At 47.0% G+C, this 23,612-nt stretch overlaps 1 protein-coding gene across 1 annotated transcript in view; it reads left to right on the plus strand.

Annotated features, from left to right (window-relative positions):
- The first annotated feature begins 10,676 nt into the window (after positions 1 to 10,676).
- Positions 10,677 to 23,612, plus strand: part of LOC128872458 (homeobox protein abdominal-A homolog) — a 53,138-nt gene continuing 40,202 nt past the window's right edge. The window contains exons 1-2 of the mRNA XM_054115152.1: positions 10,677 to 12,271; positions 18,425 to 18,457. Coding sequence (XP_053971127.1) covers positions 11,521 to 12,271; positions 18,425 to 18,457 — 784 coding nt within the window. The 5' untranslated portion in view covers positions 10,677 to 11,520. The remainder of the gene's footprint in view (positions 12,272 to 18,424; positions 18,458 to 23,612) is intronic.

Below are 23,612 nucleotides of genomic sequence, written 5' to 3' on the forward strand. Positions count from 1 at the left end.
GAGAGATGTCACGAGTTACGCTCTCCACTCCCCGATCGTCGACCTCTTCTAATCGCAGTACATAGTTTGTCTTCGCGTCCTTCACCTCGAGACTTTAAATGAGTTACACGTGAACCACGCACCTTCAACGAACGCGATTCGTGCGTGTGGCGAGTTCCCTCGATGGAGATTATGGCCTTACACCGGGAAATGTTAACTACTTGTTCGTTACAAAAATTATACGATTAACGTGTACAATTAGTTACAGAGACACAGAACGCTCGACCTATTATAAACCAGCGAGACAACGAAAAGAAGGAGTATATTTTTTTTTTAATTCTTCATATTCCTCCATTTGAGAAGCAGAAACCATCGATTCGATTGCAACACCGAGCCGCATGATTTGCGATTCCACGTCGCGTGCCTTTGCACGATTGGTCACCGTTGTATGGCAACTCTGGCGAGATTTTAGGGAACTATGTGTCTCCGACGGTATCCTGGAAAGTTGTGGGAAACCCACGGGGAATGGAGTAAGGGAGGGTTCGCCAATCGGTCCCTGTCTGGTCGGTCGGTTCTGCAGAGGGGTTTGCGATGCGCCCGAAACAAGGGAGAAGCAAGCGTTCGACCACCCCTCGGCAGATGCCGCCACTAGATCGCACAGGGTGTCGAGATTTCAGCGAATTCTACTGACTCGATTGACCATTTCGCGTTTGCTTTCCACCAATACGCTAATCGTTTTATTCTTTAGTTTTAAGGTTTCTGGTAAAATTGTGCGCGAGAGAGTACCAGCGCGGTCGGAGCTGCTGCACCTTCGAAGCCTGGAGATTACTCGAACTGTCTTATTTCGCGACAATAGTCATTTTCGATATAGTGCATTGACCTTGGAACCAGCGAGTCAACGTACCAAGATTGGGACACATTCGTTCACACGTTATGGATCACGTCTAACGTCGTTTTGTTATTCCGCATGGGTGTGTTCGAATGGCTCGGGCATCGACGCGAGACTTGGCCTTCGCAAGCGCTATAGAAACCAATCAACCGATTGGCTAATTTGCATCGTGAAAAGGAATTGCAAGGGCACACGCTAACGAAGAACGAAATAACGTACGAAATTTACGCGAGTACATCTCGTTTTAATCGATACAATCCAGTAGTTTCGGAATGGTATGCGAAACGTATTTCTTATGTTACAATTTCTTGATCCGGAGGGAGATGCAATTCGCCTTGTGTGGCGAAATCTCGCGAATCTCAAGACCGTCTTCGTTATATGTGTTGCGCGAAGTACGTGGAATGAAATTCCGTGACAGTTAGGGTGGAATTCGGAGCTAAAACTTCCGTAGTGCAATAAAATTGAAAATATATGGTTCGTTCGGAATGCATCAAAATTCGATGCTTTTCATAGTCAGAACTGGTAATAAAAGTTCCATGGGAACAGAGAAAAACAAACTGTGGAAGTCACTGTGAAGATATCGTCGCATGTCCTCGTCAAGTTTTTTTCAAAAATTTAATGGCATCGATATTCCATATTCCATGTAACGTACCGAATTTTATGTCTTTCTGATAACTCTTCAGATATGGAGCAAAGCAGGCCGATGCAAGTATCTTATACAAAAATCACCGAAATACGAAAACATCTTTTTACAATTTCGAACACAGTTGAAATCGTGCAAAAATCGAGAAAAGGATAGCAAGTTTGAACCGATAGCGACTCTATTATATTTAATACCACCCAGGAAAGTAAAAACGGGAACATAGGATGTCGTCTTCTATCGCGCGACATCAGTAACCCCTTCTAACGGCCACATCGTGCGTTATCGCGGCCGAAGTCGAGGAATCGAAGTTAAAAATCGCGTTCAGCGGGTCCTCGAAGTGGAAGAGTTTCGAGGCGGGTCACCGTCGGCCGATTAATGAAATTTGCGGCGCGCGACCGTTCAATTTACGAACGGCGCGTCCTTGTAAATTTCCCGATAGAGCGCGTTTTCGGCTCCGAATGATAGCGTCGTGACCACGCTATCGCGTCGAAACGCAAATCGCCCGACCCTGGAATGCGCCCGCCTTTCTCTTTTTCTCCGCCAGACAAAACGCCGTAATGGCGCGCGACATGCTCGACCAGCATCGGGGATCGCCATTTTCTGAGATAATATTTCCTCCGACCAGTTCCGAGGATTCCACCTCCGACTCGGAGGATTCCTGCGCCTCCGAGGCGTGAGCGCGGAACGACGCCAACCCAGACCCTCTGGGTGCAACAATTCTGGCTCTGGTGGGCTGGCCTCTGCGGGCGATGTACAGAGTGGCAGCGTCTTCCAGGATAATGTTATCATTCGGGTAGAATGACTCTGATGAGGGTTACACCAAACTCGAATGACTCTGTCCATATTGTACGGGGATAATGTGACGAAACATGGGGGTACCCGAGGTGCACACAACGTAGACTGGCCTCTGAGTTCTAATGATTATGTCCATATAGTAGAGAAGTAATGTGATGAGGGTACCTGAGGCGTATTCGGAACAGACTACGGGCTAGGTTCTAATGATTATTTCCATATTGTAGACAGATAATGGGACGAGAAATAAGGGTGCATGCAGTTCAGACGGTGGCATTGGTTCACATTCCGTTCATATAGTAGATGAGGCGATGGGACCAGATGTGAACACAATTTAGACTGGAGCCCCTCGTGGCTCGTCTTCTCATTTCGCGCGCAATGGCTACTACCAGTACCATTTTGAAAAGGGCGACGAGTTTGGTCAGCCGTTGCAACCAGACAAACACAAAAACTCCTGGGACGAATCAATCCCGCAGCAAACTCACCACACCCTAATTAAGAACATCCGCGAGGAAAAGGATGCACCAGGAGCCAGACAGAGAAAAAACGAAGCGCGATAGCCTGCGGAAAGAGGCCGCGAGGAGGTGGACCAGCATCGATAAACAAGCCTGGAACGACTAGACTTAACTTCTAACGAGGACTTAGAAAATCAAATTACGCCCAATACGGCGGCCTTAAGCCTCGCGATAAAATATCGCCGCGTGGAAGATAAAGCCAGAAGGGTACAGCGTTGAACGCGAACGGATAATAAGGGAAGATGAAACGAAGTCCCTGGCAAAGTCACCGGGGAACCTGGTGGGGGAGGCTCGGAAGGAAAAAGGAGATCGTGAGAGGCGAACCGGAACACTCCCCGGAGCAAGAAATCGGGAAACGTTGGCCGGTTTAACCGGCAGTCAGCGGTAAAAGTGAAGTGGGGGTGTACCCACGCGTGTGCACGCTTCCCAGCCGGGCACATTTTATGTTTTGATGGCGCAATAAACCGCCGTAAAGCAGCAGTAAAACGCATCGAGTCACAAGTCCGCCAGGTCTGTCTTTCCCTTCCCCTCTGGAACCCTTTTCGATCCCTCTGTCTTCCTCACCGCTAATGTCGTTAAGTGGCCCGCCCCGCGCGCGCGGTCCTGTCGCTGTCTCGCACATTTGTCGCGAGCTCGGACCTTCCGCCACGTCATTACGTCATTACGCGTCGCGTCGCGTCAGTTTGACTGTCACGTGCTTGGCACATCCTCCGTTTATCAGGTCGTTCGCTCCGAAGAGGGAACACCTTTTGCAAAAACGTCACGGTGGTTCGAAGAAGTAACCGTCCTGATAACCGGTCAGAAATGACTGGGAGCGATGGTCTCGCGTGGGATTAATGAGGTTGTATTATCCGATGAAGCTTTATTACTATTAGGAAATCACCTGATCCCCTGTGATGATAGCTCTATCTACACCCGTACACCGAGGGCTCGTGAGAGAGGGTCTCTGGTAGTCTGGTACTCTCGAATACCATTGCACCCACTTCTTATATTTCTTCCACGGGACTTCGTTAACAACAATTAATACCGATCAGTGAAAGTTCCTCCTCTTCTTCATTACTATTAGGCTTTATTATCATTAGGAAATCACCTGATCCCCTGTGATGATTGCTCTGTCTACACTTGTACACCGAGTGATCGTGAGAGAGGGTCTCTGGTAGTCTGGTACCCTCGAATACCATTGCACCCACTTCTTATATTTCTTCTACGGGACTTCGTTAACAACAATTAATACGGTCCAGTGAAAGTTCCACCTCTCCTCCATTCGAATATTATTGTTCACCCAGCCAGCGTTGTTGTTTTTATAGAAATCCACACAGAGCTGCGGCGGCGGCGGCGGTTGATATTCTTCGATAGAACGCGGGAATTATTATTACCGTCCCCGGTTGTGTTCGACGCGTTCCGAGAATTGACCGACCAATCGCCGGAGTGCACCGTAATCACCGTATTCGTGCATCACGGTTTCACCAGTACTTTCTCGGAAGCGCTAATAAAATTGTTGGTAATGACAGGCCGTGCGTCCCTGAATCGCGGACTCCGCTCAGCCTCGATGGACTTCGTGCGGCTTTTACAGCGCGAGGTTTGTTTAACAAATTACGATCCATTTTTCCACGGTGCCCGCAAGAACTCGAGCGCGTCGTGGAAAACGCTTTAGAAAAAAGCTGGCACGCGAGACGCATGATTGCGGTTCTGCCTAGCTTTCTCTGGTAGAGTAGAGTCATTATTTTTCGAGAATTCAAAAAACAAAGACGTATGATCACTGAGAAATTTGTGCAAACGATGGAATAAACGTAGGAATAACAATTAGTATCTACTCACTTAAAATTGCGCTCGTTACTCGTGGAGCCAGCGACTTCTTCCACTTGCGTCCTCGTCGAAAGTTGGAGGCGAACTTTGCACCTTCTCCAGAGCTGGACTCGAGGGAATCGGTAATCCGCAAGATACGAACAGAGGAGACGTCTCGGGATTGCCTCTTATCAGTGCTTCGTCGGCGTTTTAGGGCCAATCTTTCTCCACCGCCGCATCCTCGCGTTTTCTTCACCCTTCGATCGCCGAGCTTCGCTTTATCGCTCGAAACGAGAGATTCTCGGTGACAACCGAATTTTCTGAGCATTCACGATCGGTTAGGTCGTTCCCCTAAAGCGTGTCAACGTCGAAAGCGCCTAGACGTTAACTTTTTAATCGCAGAGTTATTACTAAGCAGGGGTAGCTGAACGTATGTCACCCTCGGTAAATTTTAAGAACTCGAATCGATTCTTCATAGAATTATTTGTATTCTTATGACAGAAAAACTATTGTTGAGTACAACTTGTATCGATTATCACGTTACCCTGCATTACTATTTTTTTTTTTTTTTTTTATATATATAACATTACAAATTCGTTGTATCGGAAAAACTGTTGTAGGTAAAGTACCCACGAAGCCCGCGAATACCTCGCTAGGTAAACAGGTTACGCTAGACAAAGCGAGTCGGTAAAACAGTTCCCTCGATCAAAGTGGACCGTGACCTTGATTAGCAATCTGTCGTTACGCGCATTGCTTTTTAATTACGCGTTTAATTGGCTGTGCGTACACAAGAGCTTAAACAACGTATGAGCTGTACATTACGATTAGATAAACCCGGCAAAAAGTGACACGTAACGACTAGTTGCATAATGGATGAGAAAAAAATCTACTCGCGGTTATTACCTTTTAACAGGGTTACATTAATATATCCAACAAGTTAACGCGCACAATATTTTATTCGCGCAAAAAGAGCCCCTCCGGTAAACTCTGTCGGCCCGTTTTTATTTATATCACAATTTTAATAGCCGGCGTCAATTTTATTCTTTTGGATTAGTTTACAACTGGCACACCAGCGTCGAACTAAAGTGTTTCGATTAATAGACGACGACAGCTGCTAATAAGAAACACGTGGCAGTAAGTAGTTGGTGCATAAGTAGTTGATGCAATGAGTTTCACACCTGTCGATGTATTTTCACCTCGCGCTTGTTGTAATTAGCCAAGCCGTTCATTAAAAATAGAATTTCCTCGGTTAACGTTAAGAAAACATCTTGTTTTCGCCAGCAAAAAAGCTTCAACCGCGACGTGGAAATATTTCTTTACTAATGCGTCGATGCAAGTTCAGTTCTTAAACAGAGAGAGGAAAATAGTGACAAAAGTGGTGTCAATTCGCATAGGTAATCCGATGCTCCTAAAAATAATAATATTTTTAAAGATCGATCGCAGACCCGTACGATTAGCAAAATATGGTAGATTGCGAATCGGAGCAGAGCGAGTAAAAACTGGATTGGTTAGGAGTATGTTGGTTGTAAAGGGCAATCAGATTCGCTTATTATTATCGCAAATGAATAACGACATTTCGGCCAATTAGGATAATAATAAATAACTCTGATTGCTGTTTACAACCAGCAGACGTCGGTTTAATTTACTCCCCACCTTCAAGAATTGTTCGAAGGGAGGAGCACTGTTATTCTCTATTCGAATAGTCGAAGGCACCGAAATGTTAAATCGCTCGAATGGTCCAAGCCCTGTAGTATCGGCTCGCAGGTCCTTCTCGGCTGCCAGAAAATGCCAGGATCGTTGATCGGGCGAAAAGGATGCCGGTACGAGCGGTGCATCGTTCGGGAATTCTCTCCATCCGCTCGAAGATGGCGCTCTAGGTGCCTCCGTTCCGATCGGCAGGGCGTCACCCCGGCTCACCCCCAGCCCAGGGTGATCCTGTTGGACCACCGCCCAATCTCTCTTTCCCTACGTCCTCGGCGTTCCCTTTCCCCGCGGGATCTCGCTCGGGATAGCCCTGGAACGAGAACCTTCGCTCGAGAATTCCACGGACACGTTCGAGGGTTCCAGCTGAACCAGACCACCTCTTTATCCTCCGCGGATCTTTCCAGTGGTTCACGCATACCAACCGCCGCTTGGCTCTCCGTCTTTGTCCGTCCAGCTGACGCAATTTACACCCCGTGGTGCTCAAGACAGGTATGCATATGCCTCGGAGCGCAGCCTCCGCTCGCGCGACCAGAACTGGCTCCAAGGCTCGTCCCAGGATGCGTCAGGATCGTTCCTGTAATTGGACAGGTCTCCCGACTAGGTGCTGGTCGAATTTCGGCACCGGGTTGACGACAACCTTTGTCTCGAGCCTGATCGTTCGATTGCGTAATTATGGAGCCGCTGGAAAGGTGGCTGTACATCACCGGGTCTTGGGTTTATTAGACGCTAGGCGTAGCTTCGAGGGGGGACGATTGGATCGCGCCACGGAGAGGCTGCGACGGAATTATGGGAAAAACGAGGGTGTTTCGGCGGTAGCTGGACCTCATTAACGATAACGTCAATTGGACCACGTAGTTTCGGGGACGATGAGTCCTGACACGAGGAGGTTCTGATAGATAAGACGGAAGGAGGTGACCGTTTCGATGGCAGCTTAACACGTTTGGTATTAACAGTCTTCGACGCGTCGAGCTACATTTGTGTCACACGCCTACACGCATAGGTGACAACGAGAATCAGCGTGTCGGTTATACATGACGCACGGTAGGTGTTAATCACCGCTACCGGGGAATCCAAACAGGCTTCCCTGGGTGTTGTAAATTATTCGGTGGCTCGATTGCCCCCGGCAAAAGCAATTGTCGACCGAATCGCGGAATATCTTCGTCACCGCGGGGCAATAAATGGGGGTCGCTCGTCAAAATATCCGCAGTCTCCAGTCCCTTATCTTCCTCCTCTGAATCAGTCCCCGCGGCAAATTAAACGAGTTCACGTGTCCCCCGCGTATAAAAAAGGATATAACCATCCGCTGTTGTTTAGGTCGTTTTCTGTATCGTTCCCATCTATTCCGAACCGCCTCGGCAACAAAGGTAGGCTCGAAGGCACTTCTTCTTTTGTACGTCGAGTTGCCATGTCGGGTACCATCGGAGCAGGCGGTGTCTTTAAGGATCGAGCGGTTTCGAACCATGCCAACGGGACGTAGGCAGAGGTGGGACATTCATCTCCATAGATTAGGTTCCGAGGTATCCGTACTCGGACGTTCCAGCCCATTTCGAAGATACCTGAGAGACCACGCCTGTTCCTCTCCTTGATGAGGAATTAAAGAATCGGGAATAATTTGTAATCGACGAGATAAATTAAAAAGAGTCTTCTAAATTGTGTTTTTTGGAAAAAGTGGAAGGTATGTTGCCGAGGGTAGCGGCAGGTAGAACGAGTAGAGGTTAATCTATCTAAGCAGCGAAAGAATTATGATTATATGCATATGTAATGTATAAAAAATGTTAATTTTATAAAACAAAAGCAACCCACATCATTTTTATTTCCCTGATTTTGAAGTCAAAGACATCTTGGATCCATTATCTTAAAAAGATAACGGAATACTTAATTGTATTAATAGCACGAATACATATCAATTTATAAGAACTATTCTTCCGAGACTCTAACGGGGATTTTGTTTGTGTTGTGTTTCAGGTTTCAGGATCGGAGATCGTCGTCCAAGGTGAGTACGTCACCCTGAAACCGATCGGACTACCGATGTATCCTCACTCGATCGTCGTTAACCGGTTAATCGACGAGGTGTATCGGCTGAAACAGTAGGAAATAAATCGTAAAATTAATCGAACCCTGAAATCTCGATTCCCTCGTCGTTAAAGTCCTCGTAAAACTCGCGAACCGAAGGAGCTGCCGAACCCCGCGTAACGCGAGCTGGCCGTTTACCTCGCCACATTGGCTCTCACCGATCGAAAGCAAACAACCAGCGTTATATTTAACCTTTTCGCTACTAACGATGACTTTAGTCGTCCTCCTTTAAACGATCCGCGAATAATATCGACGACTTTCGAGAAATACTGCGCACAACGCACCGGAATAGCAACCTATTCGTATGATGGAATAGCCATGCGATTGTACGATACGATTTTTTACAGGAAGAAGTAAATCGTAATGGTTGCAGATTGGTAGCTTGATATAGCGTTGACGTTAATAGTCCGATTAAGCACATTTCTAATATTTAAACGTCTTCAACTCGTTCATTTATGTCTTCTTCGCTAATTAAATGTCTATAAATAATACAATTATTGTGAGCCAGAAGAAAATGATAATGCACCATTGAATAATGCAGTAACCGGGGACCATTTTTATGCTCCTATTAGCCATCGCGTTTCTTAATTGGCTTAGATTACAATAATTTTGTTACCGATGAAGACCTGAACGAGTAACGTTGAAATGTTTAAGTATATCGGAGGTTCCCGTCTTCGTTAATGTGTCAGAAATAACGTTAATCGTATTACGTTTTATCTCGAGAGGCTAAAAGCATGTGTAATTATGCAAATATGAATGTTCAACCAAATAAACACTTGGAGGTTTCCTTTCGTAATCAGTCGTTCCAAATAAATTCCGTCTATCCTCGTCTTTTAGCAAAGACTGTCCTAGCGAAAGGGTTAAACGGAATCGTGGAGCGTAACGGAGCACTCGCTGGCCGCGACGAATCAATTCGATGGAAGCCTTCCGCGAGGAAGAAAGCGTCGAGCAGAGGCAGCTCGCGATCGAGGACCTTTCCCGCCCCTGCACCTTTCCACCCTCGCTCGCGATCCACCGCGAGCTCCCTCTCCGCCCCGACTACTATGCGCCCCTTCCCCCTACCCCGGCCCCTCGGACGAGTCGCTTCTTGCCCCATCGCGATGCCACCACTCTCAGAACGCAGGAATGCCGCCGCTATCCCGAGCGGGACGAGTTCAGTGGTTTCCAAGAGTCGAGCAGACGACGCTGGCGAAACGCGCCGGTTTCGCTGGCTATTTCTCGCGGGAACGGGGGAAATCTGAAAAGCTCGCGGTTCCGACGAAATCGGGATCAGAGACTGTTTCGGAGCGCCATCTGGATCGGAGTCGAGGTTCCATCTCGTCGATCGATCGGATCGGAACATTCGACTGGCGTGCTTTCGTTGGAGGGAACGCGATTACCGAGAACAACTCCGAAACAAGTTCCACGACGATGAACGCGGATCGAGGGTCCCAGTCAGATAAGAGAACAAAAGCAGCGAGACGATAAAGGGCGAAAGAGATACGAGGAAACGAGTCTCGGAGCGAGCGCGCCAGCCGTCGGACACGGATGCACTCCTGGACCAGGGAAATCGGAAGCTACTGGTCGCGATTAGCGAGATCGATACGAAATTGCGAGCCGAGAGAATTGGTGCGCGTTTACGAGCTGGCCAAAAGGTAGAGCGAGCTTAACGCAAAAACAAAGGAAAAACGGAGCAAGGGGGAAAACGGAGTAACGCGTGCGAGAGGCTAACGCTCGAAAAACCATCGCTGGCTGGCCGGAGAGCAGAGCACGAAAAAGACGGCGTCGAGAAAGAGAAGCGTAGAGATTAGAGGAAAACAGAGGAAACGAGTATCCGCGCGAGACGCTCGAAGGCGGTGTGTGCAGGGTATAAGGCAACGTGGCTGGCAGGACTGCACTGGCAAGAGAGAACACGGAGAACGGAGCCGAAGAGGAGAAGACCGTGGCACGGACGGAGCTCGAGAGCGTGGCGTATTGGAGCGAGAGCGGCCGAGAGGCGCCCGCCGCTGAAAAGAAACCAGAGAGAGCTGGAAGCATAGGCAGCAGCGAAGATCAGAGCGAGTAGAGTCGGCGTGGTGAGAGAGAGCCATTCATCTTGGCGCGCCTAGGCGCCACGCGATTGGTCCACCGTGGATAAGGTAGCAGCGCGATTGGTCGGCTCTGTTTACCAGCTGGTACCCCGGCGCGCTCGAGGATCGTAGAAGAGAGGGGGGAACAGAACGGAGAGACAAGCGGCGCCATTATTGTAAGGGGTTACATTTAGCTGGCCGTGGGTTGTAGTACGCGGCGTTCGGGATAGGGGGCTATAGTACCTTCATGCATGGCCCATAAAGGATTCGTCGACTATCCGAGAAGTACGCAAGAAACGGCTTCTAACACCTGACAGGGGCCACGCTCTTCTCTTCTCTTCTCTCTCCGCGTGCCGTCGCCTCGTTCGCCGTCGCAGCCCAATTTCCGTCGCTGGGACCGCTGCTTTGGATCAGCTGGGTGGGCCCGACAACGACGGAAGACCCGCTGCTTTATCGTCGTCCGTCGTCCCGATGTGGAAGGAATCGTAATTACCATAAAGGAATCGTACCGTCCGAACCGAAATTCAATCCGCCTGGGACGGTGGATCGTCGGCCCCGACGGTGCGCGATCGATGACACGATGATCTGAGAGATTCGCCGCCGAACGGAAGATCAAACGAAGCGCTGCCGGTGTGTTCGTCCGCCGTCGCGAGGCGTCCAGTGATCGTGACCATACGACGACGCTATCGTTCCTGTGATAATGTGTAAAGTTGCGTAAGTGGCAATCAAAGTGGGGGTTAAAGGTAACGGATAACGAAGGGAAAGCCGAAAGACGGCAGGCGAACGACGACGATCGAGACGAAGAACACGGTGAAAAAAAAACGGAGCTACCGAACACAAGGGGGAGAGGAACCCCCCAGATACGAGCGGTGTACCCGAGTGCGCGCCAAGGATAGCTTTGATCTCGGTTTCGTCGTAATCAAACGAGTACCCGGTGAAACGAAAACGGTGAGTGCGCGGAAGATGAAGCAGCAGCAGCTGGCAGACTCGCCAGCGGCACGGTGTCGGTGTTGAGGCACTCGACCCGGTCTCCGTGTCCGGGCGTGTCTTCGGCATCGAGGCACCGAGAGATCGGCACCGGTGACAGCCGATATGAGTTCGAAATTCATAATCGATAGTATGCTACCTAAGTACCATCAGCAGTTCCATCATCAACAGTTGTTCTCGAGCGCGAATCCAGGCACGATCCAGGCGTGCACGACTAGCCCGGCTACCGCCAGTTTAGAGTCCAGTTTATCCGCGGCTGCAGTCGCGGCCGCGGCAGTGAATTACGCGCAACAGCACAACTCGCCAAGCCCGACAGGTTCGAGTCCACAGCACTCAGGAAGTTCCGCGTCTACGTCACCGGCCGCACGAACAACATCTAGCATGTATCCTTACGTATCGGCGGCGGCTGCCCATCACCATCATCAGCAGCAGCAAGCCGTCGCGGCGGCGGCTTTTGGAGCCACGTCCAGCATGGTGCCAGGCTTCGGTTCCACCGCTGCTTCGAGCGCTGCGTTGGCCGCGGCCGCGGCCGTCGACGCCGCAACTGGCGACAAGTCTTGCCGTTACACCGCCAGCCTCACTGGAAATGTCGCGCCGACATCCGCCGACCCCATGGTCAACTATACCCTCAGTCATCATCATCAGAACGGAGCTACACCCGGCAGCCTGGTCTCATCGGCATCCGCATCGTCCGCCGTCTCAGCAGCCTCCGCGTCCATGGCCGCCGCCGCGCAGTTCTATCATCAGGCCGCCGCAGCGTCGGCCGTCGTCGATCCCTTGACGTCTTGCCAACAACCCACCACCGGACAGCCCGGCATCTCGGACATACCACGGTACCCGTGGATGTCGATCACCGGTGAGTCTACGTTACTCTTTTATCTCTCCGTGTTCTATGCATCTCGCTTGCCGTTGCTCGCTCAACGCTTCGGTGGTCGCATGAGTTGCATGGGTGTAGGCCACTTGTACGTTTCCCTTACGGGAATCTCGTGCGCGAGGCCGACGAACCGTGAAAGCGTTAGACCGAAGAGTCAAGGCAAGGCTGCTTATCTGCTCGAATCTCGCGTATGCCTACGAATGCCAAGTTCCGCGATCGTGTGTCGTCTGTTGCGTTCTTCGGATCAGACGAGACTCGATGCGCTTCTTGTTTTTCGAGTCAGCTTTGGAGTTAGCTTCTCTAGTACACTGATATTTGACGGTTCGAGTTAAATGCGCCTGAACTTTTATATATGTATCGGTTCTTTCCCGCCATTAGCATAAAACGAAGGTAAAATGGCCCCTATCTCAATGAACGCGTTAAAGCCAAACGTTTATGCTGCTTTTTTGTGTAAAATTTGGAAGTCTGCGCCCCTTTCCAGTCCCTTCTTATGATCCCTGCATGATATCCTAAAGGGTACGTCTTGGTTCGGATTAATGTCCGTACTCTATTCGACCTAGTCAATGAGTAGAGGAATGCAAATAGTAGCTAATACTTGGCGGTATGAGTTAAATACGCTCCATACATGATTATTCACCCTTTCTTCTTCACTCTCGCGTGTATCTTACTGAGCGTTGACTCTCTGACGCGCGACTCCATTTTGGAGTCGTCCGACGGGCCATCGTCTCAGGCAGCTATGAAATCTATTGAATGTTTTGAAATCTTTTGAAGGGCTATATAATTCATAATTTTGACGAATTATGCTTGGTATGTTGAACCTGAGAACCTGCATCTCAGAGATCTCGAACAGTACGTTCAATGTCCAAATATAAAATTATAGCATCGCACAGCAACTCTGATATCGTTCGACGGGAAAGTTGGACGTTTATCCTATGTCACTCTATCTGCTGGTATGCGATCGTTAAATGGTTCGCTAGCGTTTCCTCTTTCCGAGCTGGGAGAGATAGATCCGGCGATCGGAGCAGTCGTTGGCGTTTTAATATGGCGCTAAATTGGCTGTCGAGAAGGGTGAAATGAATAATAGAATTAATGTTATCGGGATCGACCGTTCTATACTCCATCGTGGTCGTTGTTACGCTATCGGTACACATTGGCTGCCGAGCGTCGGATGTTATTCTTAATAATGCAAGAAAGATAACGATAACATGCACGTAGCCCATATCGTTGAGCGAGAGTACGAGTTCAGGGATAATTAAAAAAATAATGGATTCATAGTTTTCAAGTCAAACACGAGCTTCGTTTCGAGTAATACACCGATGAGCTGGTAAATTACGATTTGATTCGAGTCTAGATTCAGTCTATTCCAAATAAATCTGAATTCTCCCTGGTTTTTGTTGTTGCATACTTTCGTTTTCTACAAGGGATAAGATAACGCACAGAAATATTCTGATCAGCTCTGTTACCCTTGGACGAGGGGTACTGACCTAGGGCACACATGTTCGTAGTTATTCTTTCAGCAGGGGTCACTATAGAGCGTTGGAGACCCGAAGACTGTAACGATAGAACCGGCTATCTTTGGAAACGAAGATCGTTCTGGGAGTAAACAAAATTTATTTTTCATTGGTATTTCTGCATCAGAAGCCTCGAGATTATTGTTTTTCTCTTATCCGTTCTAAGGTTAATCACTGCAATATTAATGCTAACCGACGGGAATTACTGCTAAGTAGCGCGTTTAACATTCGCGAGTAATTATTCTAGCGTTAGTTTGCTTTCGTGCGTCAATCCGTTGTAAATATTCGTCGATGTTCGTGAATGGAAAATAAACGCTCGTAGCTGGAACGTTCTTCGTGCACAGAGTAAATACTTGGTGGAATAACAAATTAAACACTTGCGTTGGTCGATTCAAGCGCGATTCTCGAGTGTGAATAATAATTGGAGCGGTAGCTTGTTCGTCGTTCAAACGTGGAGTCGTTGAAAGGGACTATTATGAAAAAATATCGTTTTGGAGCATGTATTGTCTACTTTTGAATTAATTTCCTGACGCTTGCATTCACTTGGCCTGGGAATCAGTTTGCTCGTTTCATCAAATAATTTCTAACACGGTAAACACCGGTCTCGATTGGAATTCTCGTCGATGGCGGGGTGTTCAATTTACGGGAATAATGGCAGCGTGCTCAAGGCGCGATAGGAGGCCTGAAACCTCGCGGCGTTTCTGCGACGAGCTGTTCTCCGTGTTTCGCATAATGCATTTTGTGCCATGCTTGTACCCAAGCGTCTTTGTCCATGGACATATTAGCGCGAACAAAGTGCCGGCGACGTTTAACACGTTTCCAACTACCATTCGGTCGGAGAACGGTCACCATAGTCTATATTTGCTGCTAAGCTCGCCGACAGTTTTCCGCCTTTTCCGAAGAATTTATCTTTTTCGAGCTGCTTCTAGAAATACTCGTGCTATAGGGTGTGACGTTGGTAGCGAACGTGTTAACGCGTGTGTTTGCGGCAAACAAGAGACATCGCTGTGACTCGCGCGTGAAAACCTCGTGTATTTTTAAAGACGGCAGAAACACCGATTCGCATTGTTTTTGGGAGCATTTGTTCCCACCACGACCATAAATTTCCCGCGTCTCCTCCCTCTCTCTGCTTCTGTCGAGAATTTGATGAACGTACCTCGTTCAAGGATTCTGGTCGAGCAAAAATAAACAGAACCAAAATAATTGACTTCGCGGTATGGTAGGGGGTGCGTAACAATTTTTAGGCCGAATGGTGTTAGGTGGTTTTATTGGGGTGGAATCACCTGGCAGATTTTTGTCCTGACGCGCGAAGAGCCAAAAATTCATGTATGTTTTGCTATTCGAGTCCGATCGATGAAGCGAGCCAAACAAAAAAGCTTTAGAGTACTTTCAAATATGGAGTGCGTTTTGTACCGTATACGAAGCAAAAAGAAAACGAACCTTTGGGCAGAAATAAGTCATTGGTGCGAAGTGAAATTTTGTTACACGCGGCTCCTTTCTCGAGAAATTTGAGTTTGAAAGTCAGTGAGGTACATATGCGTGCACTCGACCATGGCCTGCCTAACGTATGTCTTTTTAATTCATTCAAACTGCTTACGTCTACTTTTAAAAGCATCGCTGGTGGCATAATGTGCTTCTTACCGGGCTCACTATCTTAATTAATCCTTAGTTTCACACAAATTATTACGATACCACGGTGCAGCTAAATATCATACATAACAATTTCTTAATCGTTGGGTTTCAAATAAATGAGTCACATTATTCGATGGGGAAAACTGTATACCTAAGAGGTGGCAATTACACCTTTTTTCGAAGGAAGAAAAATCGTAATGCTATTACAAGATATGGAAACTATAAGCGAACTCGTTGGAATCAATCCGTAACTGTTTAATTATACAAGCACGTCTCCGTATGGATCAACCGAGACGATATTTTTAATAATTTGTTTCCTCAAGTAGATGGATATTAAAAAAGACATAAACTTGCTGTTCTCACGACATGTTTTTATTTTACTACCGTTATGCGACAGTTAAATTATGTTAATAACGACGTACAGTCGTATCCTGTCTTTGTACCGAATGTATAATTATTTTTACCTCTGTACGTTAATTTTCTTTCCGCTCTCAAAACTATATTCTATGGCGCGAAGGACTCGTCATTGTTATTCTAATCAATTTTTTCATAAACAAAAATTACGACTAAGGAATAAAAGATGAATAATTGTTTACTTATTACCGATTAAATAAACATTGGAGTTCGAAGTTTAGAGTCTAAAGAAATTTAAGTAAAATGAGTTCTCACAGAGGAAAGGGTTGGGGACCACTAAGCTAGGCGAGCGTCGCGGCGGACGTCTCGACGAACGGCCACCTTAAAATATCGCGTTGCACCCGACTCTAAGACCGGAATGTCCACGCAGTCCGCGAATTAACGTTCCACCTAGCCGATTTTAAATTACCAGGATGACGAAATTTTCGTCGCGGCAGGCCGCAACCGCGACGATATGGCCCGATCGAATATATTGCGATGAAGCCGTAATCGTCGAGTATGCAAATTATTTACCGAGGATCGTTCCGCTATCAACGCCACGCCGTAATGCTCCTATAAACGTATTAAACTGCTGAGCTTTCAAGCATTTTTACCATCAACTCACGAGGGAGATAGAGAGATCCGCCAATAACGCGCAGCTCTATGTCTCCAACGTCTACTTAGGAGAAAGGTTGCCTAATGCGTATCGTCTATATCGGATCTCTTCACTTTATCTATCATTACTCGATACGACCACGATCCCGTGCTCGATGTACGAAAGTTGCTACACGGTATTTTATAATTTCTCTCTTGAATCAGTCTTTTACCGGTTAAAGCAACTGTGCAAAGAAAAACTCTACAATCGTCTGCCATTCTTATTCCCAAATTATTGTACCACCGCTTCGGTACTTCGGAGCAATCGACGGTCCATGAATACACGCTTGTAATATGCCCGTTACGACGCATCTGGCTTATCACACAGGTTACGTGACACTCATCTAGCTTATCATAATGGTTTATGTAACACTTTAATTCTCGCTCGACTTCGCCGTTATAGATACGTAACGACGATGATTAATCATTTTGTCATTTCACAGAAACAATTAAAACGCAATTGAAGTCAACAGAGGGATAACACAAGAAAAATCCAAAGAAAAATCATAAAATGGAAACATATTTCATTTAAATAATTTTCATTACCTAGACGATGCCTTTGTTCACGGAAGATATATCGCAAACATTTTGCCTGAGGCTATTGACGCATACATTTGATTTTTATGTTGTAATGTTCCTCGGTAATTACTCGAAGTGTTAATTACACCTATCGATCAATCTATACGTCGCAACGTGGACACACAGCGATCGGTTTTTCCCTGGACATGTATCGCTCTCGTAATTCACGTTGTTCACTTTTATTAGACCACGTTGTCCTATGGTCAGCGATGTGACTTTTTTTGTTGTTGTTCGTGGGGTGGCCTTACCGTACAACGTTTGCGAGAAATGTCTATTCGCGATTCACTAAAGCGCATATCTAGTTTACGGTTGCGTAAGAATAACTTTTACGAGCTGAGAACGCAGGGAACGCTACTCTCGTCGCGAAACGTCGCATGCCTTGTAATTTATCGGAATGAATGATCGTCTATGCCATTGGCAGTTAAAAAGATACCTCTGTTGAACGAGACTGCTGGAACACTCTGCGCATGTTATCGCACATGCTCCAAAAAGCAAACAGTAATCCGAGCCTCTCGAATTTCAACATAGATCTTCGTTCGAGATTGATTCTTCATGCCATTACGTATCGATAAGTCTGTTTCCATTTTGTAATCAGGGTTCTTATTGTCGAGATACACGCAATTAAAATTGTTACGCATCCAAACGCACGAACACGTGTTTCATGCGTGACTGCGCAGGCGCGTGCGATCAGCTGAGTGGGATTTAAATGGCGCGCACCGCGAGTCACGTCGGCAAACTTTAATTGCTCGTATCTAGGTAACCAAGCGTCAGATTATTTAACCGTACGGGAGTTTTCGTTTTTCTTTTGCACGAGGAATTAATCTCGAAGAAAAGTTTCACATTTTTGTTACAAAACGTTAGTCTGGCGTCAGCCTTAACTTCGAAAGGATGCGCATCCCTTTGATTGGCGTCACGTCGCAATCGTACCGAGTCGCGCGTCAGTCTAATCCGTCGATGTTTCTATCTAATCGAGAGAGAGACCAAGAGTAGGACGAGGGATTAAGCCCGTTACGGTCAAACGTTTCACGATCCGTTCGTCTAATCCTCGATCCTAGGCGAGAGAGAAGTTACAGCGAGAGCTTTGCGTGTCGGGCTGCCGCGAATTTCCTACTTTCTAATTGCGTATCTGTTGCAATAAGTTTGGACTCTCCGTTCTCCGTCCCTCTTGTTCGATTTTTCTTTCTCTCCTCTGTACCTTGCTCCCTATCCAGCGTTTCTTGTTGCTGGCATTGTTTGCGTGTGGGTAGTTTGTCCGTAGTGCATGCGTTTCACGGAACCGGGGTTAAAGAGCTCGATAATATCCGTATCGGATCGATTCGCCACGAACACTCTCACTAATTACGATTCTTTCTATTTTTACTTGCAGATTGGATGAGCCCCTTCGACAGAGTCGTGTGCGGTGAGTATTATCTTGTTGTCGCTAGCGACGTTGCTGTTAGCTGAAACCTATCGCCTGGAAATTTCTTTCGTTTCGAGCATCGATTATTGGAGACGAGGTTTGTTTCGCCATTGTACCGCTGTTCAGAATTGGGCAAAATTTTATTCGGATAATATATGACGACGACTGATTCCTCGCTTCTTCTTTTGTTTATTCATCGTGCTGATTTATTTTTTATCTTGTATTCGTCATTCGACACTTTTATCCGACTAAGAATTTTGACCATCTCTGAATTTCGCCCATTTTAATCGTCGCCGTGTTGGTTAGCACGTAATCAACCTTTAATTCGAGTGAAGCTTTTGCAACGCGCACTTAATCCCATTAATGCCTCGATATCGCGGTACAGGCACGTTTTTTTAGTCTATACAGTAACTCGCAACACGGTTGGGACAAGCAAGTGTCGTTGAACGCGTTAAAAATGGAGCTTATCTGCGACGCCATAGGTCGCGCGTATAAATCTCAGCGAAGAAACGTCTTTTTGAAGTGGTCAGGGTGGTAGAATGGGTCCCCCTATGCAGGAACGAGCGAGCTGCTAAGCGTATGACGCTGCCGCCACATATGGCAGCCATATTTTCGAATATAACAGCCAGTTTCGTTCACGAACCGCAATCGTACAAGACTGTTACTACTTTTTCGTGATTCCTATTTCAACCTCTGGGTGAATTTCCGGCATAACTAAAACGATAACCCTGAATTTTTTATCTCTTGCAAATATTACAATTTAAGAAAATGTCCAAAGCAGTTCAGTTCGCGTGATCTTACCTTGCGGGTTCTTAAATTATTCAAGTCTGGATCAAAGGTCGAGAAGACGTTCGATATTACGAGGAAACGAGTCCTCGGACAAAGTCCCTCGACGGGAAGATTCGCCTCTGAAAGCTCCAAGTTCACTTAGGAGTTTGACGATAAAAGCGCAAGCGTCGTTAAACTTTACTTACAATTTCGCTCGGCGATATACCGCGCGAAATAAGTTGCTTTAAGGCTAATTCGCGCACCTATTCCTCATTCGAGGACGTTGTCGATGACTCCGGCGTTCTTGGCTTCATCGCACGGAGGCGTTCTTCCGGGGGTTCATTGCTGCGTTAAAAGAAAAAAGTGTCCTTGGACGGATGCGTCCCAGACCCATGCGGGAGGAAGTGTGTCAGAGAAAAGTCAAGGGCACGCGGTTCGGTCGTTTGCTCGAATCCTGGTGCCGGTAGCACGTGCTACAATGCCCCCCTCCGTACCCCTATTCGTTTATGTTGGTTGCGCATGCAAGAAGGACATGTATACGGCCAACTACACCTGTCGTCGCCCGTGATAATGTTGCCCGCAAATTACCCCCGTGACTATCTTTTATACGGCCTATTACAAGCCGACAATGACGCAGTAAATAGCGATTAGGTGAAATTAAAACCTCGCCCGTCGGACTTATCGCGATGGTTTGTTTATATTCAACGGATCATAATTTCAAATAGGAGTACCGACGACTACCGCCGGAGGAAGTCAGCCCGTACGATGAGAACAGTTAGCCCGCCGGGTGTATTTACATCCACCGGCAGTTCCAAACAAAACACAATTGGTCGTTGAGATTATCCTGCGGGCTGTTCGCCTGCCAGGGGGAGCAGGTTGAGCTTGACAGCTACGATTCGTTCGGTAGGTCAGTGTTTAGGTGGGACTCGAACACGAAACTCTGCTTCGTGGGAAGAAGACGTTTTTAGCGACAGGGTAGTCGACAAACTTGACTCAATCCTGGCTTCTTCTCAAAATTCGTATAACGTTATAAGCATCCCGGATACCTCGTTTCAATTGAACCACTCGATGTTTTTCTCTGAAATTCTCCTTTCCGTAAACCTCGACGATCCAAAATAACGCGACTCTCTGTGTCGCCAATTTCCAGCAACGAGACAGCAGCTTCCAGTTAACGGGTAGCTTTTAATCTTCTAGCCTCGGTTGCCGCAAAGGGCGGTTCAAATTCGGGGCTAGTCGCACCGGATCGATATCACGAACGAATCTGCCGGTGTTTTGGAAACACTGCTCACTGGCGTGAGCACGCTCGCCTCCTCGTTCTTGGATGCGTCGCTTCTCCTGGCACCATCGAGAAACGTTAATGCATTGCGGAGGTTGGGCTGCGCCAGTCGAAATACTTGTGGGAACGTTTTCCACGAAGATCTCCAGGATGTTTGACTAATTGTAATCGAATTTATGTGTGCGAATCAACGTTAGTCTCGGAGACGAGCGTTGAATTATGCATGGGAGCTCGTCCACAAAGTACTCCCTTTCCCTCCCCGGTCTCTGTTGCATCGTTGATCACAGCGCAAAACACTTTCAACACCGATGATTATCTAGACAACGGTCTTTGTTTAATTACCGTGGACACTTGTAAAGAATTGCGCGCGATGATTTATCGACAATGACGAAGATACGACGACACGTCGAGTAAAGAAACAGTACCATATCCGAGAATTCTCATAACCTAGTCGCAACTTGAAAAAAGAAACACTCACGGTATAATGCAAGATTTCCATCGACTCGCTGTGATACGAAAGAAAATGAGAAGACGCAGGATGTCAAGAACACGGGTGACTACGACTATATGTCGTCGAATCTCAAGATTTTAATAATTCGGGAAAAGGGGGGGTTGGAATTCCTCGGCGGTCCGTCGCGCTCGCTATAAACTAATGCAAGATTAGCACTTTGAATTCAACTCAAGCGCGTCATTCTTTTTCTGCCACTCGTTGCAATATCCGTCGCCGTGTCTACGGGCGTAATCTATCGGTGCTACGTGAACGTACTACGCCGTCGAGTTTCAGATTGGGATCGGCGACTGGGTGGCTTCGGAGTCCACGGGCGATAGAATGGCCGGCTCACGGTTTCGCCGTACGATTCCAATTGGAGCGAAAATTATATACATTTTCGCTCGGGAGCGACGCTGTACAGTATGGTGGCGAAATTAGTTCATCGATTCCGAAAAGATTCTCCCCAAACCCCCTTTCAGAGGGGAGAGACTCGACGAAATGCACAGAGAATACGTGTACGCAGAAATATATTTAATCGAGACAGTGAATTTTGCTTAAAGAAATTTTTTGTTTAGCCTTTGGAAAAGTCTTTTTTCATTTTGCAATCGGAGACTAAAGTTATTGCGCGTGTGAACGCGTGGGCACGTGTTTCTCGTGTGTGGGGAGGCTTCAGTGCGCAGCCGCGCGAACAGCTGACTAGGATTTGAAATAGCGCGAACCGGGAGTCGTATCGGTAAGCTTTAATTGCTCGGTGCCTAGGTAACGAAGCTTCAAATTAGAAAACGGTGAAGTACTTTTTGACTTCTTTTTAAACGAAGTTTATCGAATGTAATAAAACGTAGTACATCTATTTTATTACTTTTGGAACGACCGTATATTCGATCGGGTCGTGTAAGAAAAAAAATATATTTACATGAACGCAGTCGCACGCTCGCGTTCTTTGTCGTAAAACTCGGAGAAAAACGCGCCCGTTTTACAATAAAAAAAAAAAAAAAAAATTAACTGGGAGATACGCGTATCTAATCTTTCACTCTCGGTATGCAAACGTATTGCAGTTTGAGGTCAGAGATCTGCCGATGGCTTCATGGATACTATACCACCAGTGCGTTTCTCAGCGAGTCTGTCGCGTTGGAGCTCCCCTTTTCAACCAGGTCACGCAGTTAATAATAAAAAAACTTGACTCGATATTTCGGTACTCTCCATTCGGTAAGGTAACGATGAAAACGGGATGTGTTGTCTGCCGCGAACCGGAGGAAAATACGAAAACGTTTGGAATCCATGCGACGGTTGCGTAATTCGGTCCGTGACGTTTCACTTCCCATTCCTCGTCGGGCAGGAAACGTTTGGCGCTTTCGCGACAGAGTTCACTGGCCAGTAAACGTCTAGCCGGGGTTTGTGTACGCTCGGCTATCACGAGATAATGTATAATTTATAAACAGTTCGATCTGCTGGCAGCACTGCGCCAGCGAGCATTCTTGTTGGCTTACTCAGGACAGTTCCAGGAGCGTTTCGTGCTCCTCCACCCTTTGATTAACCCCCGCTGGTGTACGGTCTCGTTCCTGGAAACGTTTACCTCTGTAACCGAGCAACAAGGAACGGGTAATGGTCGAATCTTCGAAATTACAGACTGAATTCGTTCTTTTTACCTTATCGTGAAACATTGTCGGACAAAATGGAAACGGCGCTGTCTCGCAGTAGTCGCTCAGCCATTAACACGATTCACCGTCGAACGAACGACTATTCGAGGAAACCTTCAACGCTTACACTTTCGAGTCGGACTAATATATCAGTTTCATCGGTGTAATCGGTTTTGTAATTTGTATCTTATTCTCGTAACCAAAAATTGTACACCTACCTACTGTTATAAATATGGATGTTTGTAGAGACTGTCCGCGTGTTTAATTTGGTTTCCCGAGTCACGAGCACCGAACTAATTTTATTTTGGGACTAATGTATAAGCCTATCTTGCCTGGACGCCGTAGGGTGAATACTAAATATTCCTCTTACGATCTCGCGACGGGGGACGCTCGACGAATTCTCTATCGATTATTCACCGTAAAAGCAACCGGCAATAAAAACGGTGTCGGACGCTCATGAATCGGATTGGCGATAATTTATTTAAAACGCAGTGATCTGTAGGGTCTTTCGCAACGACTGAGGCAATCGAGGAGGAAATGATCGAAACATTGCATCACGTACATATTAACGAAATCCTTTCACACGGCTCTGCTTTTTTTTTCACTTCAATGATCAAAACACCGAAATACCTAAGCGACACTTGGGAATTTAGGAGAAACCAAAGTTACTCGACATAGTTATTCTTCGCGGTATTTTTGGAAAGGATCCAAACAAAACTGCAGTCGCATAGGGCAAGTAGGGCAGTAAGTTCTGGACTCGATGACATTTTTCTCAGCATCCTTTATTCACTTCCACCAGCGAAGTTTTCGACCATGGTCTAAATATAGTCGGTACAATCAAGAGTCATCCTGTGCTCGCATAATTTAGATAGAGAGAGAGAGAGGAGGTGGTTATGAATGACCTAAAGTAAGATGTCAGACTGATCTCTACTTTGCCACCAGAGCCTCTCGGAGACCAGGCCACTTATTTTTTGGAGGTTTACA

Source organism: Hylaeus volcanicus, chromosome 2 (assembly GCF_026283585.1).
Source record: "Hylaeus volcanicus isolate JK05 chromosome 2, UHH_iyHylVolc1.0_haploid, whole genome shotgun sequence".
NCBI lineage: Eukaryota > Metazoa > Arthropoda > Insecta > Hymenoptera > Colletidae > Hylaeus > Hylaeus volcanicus.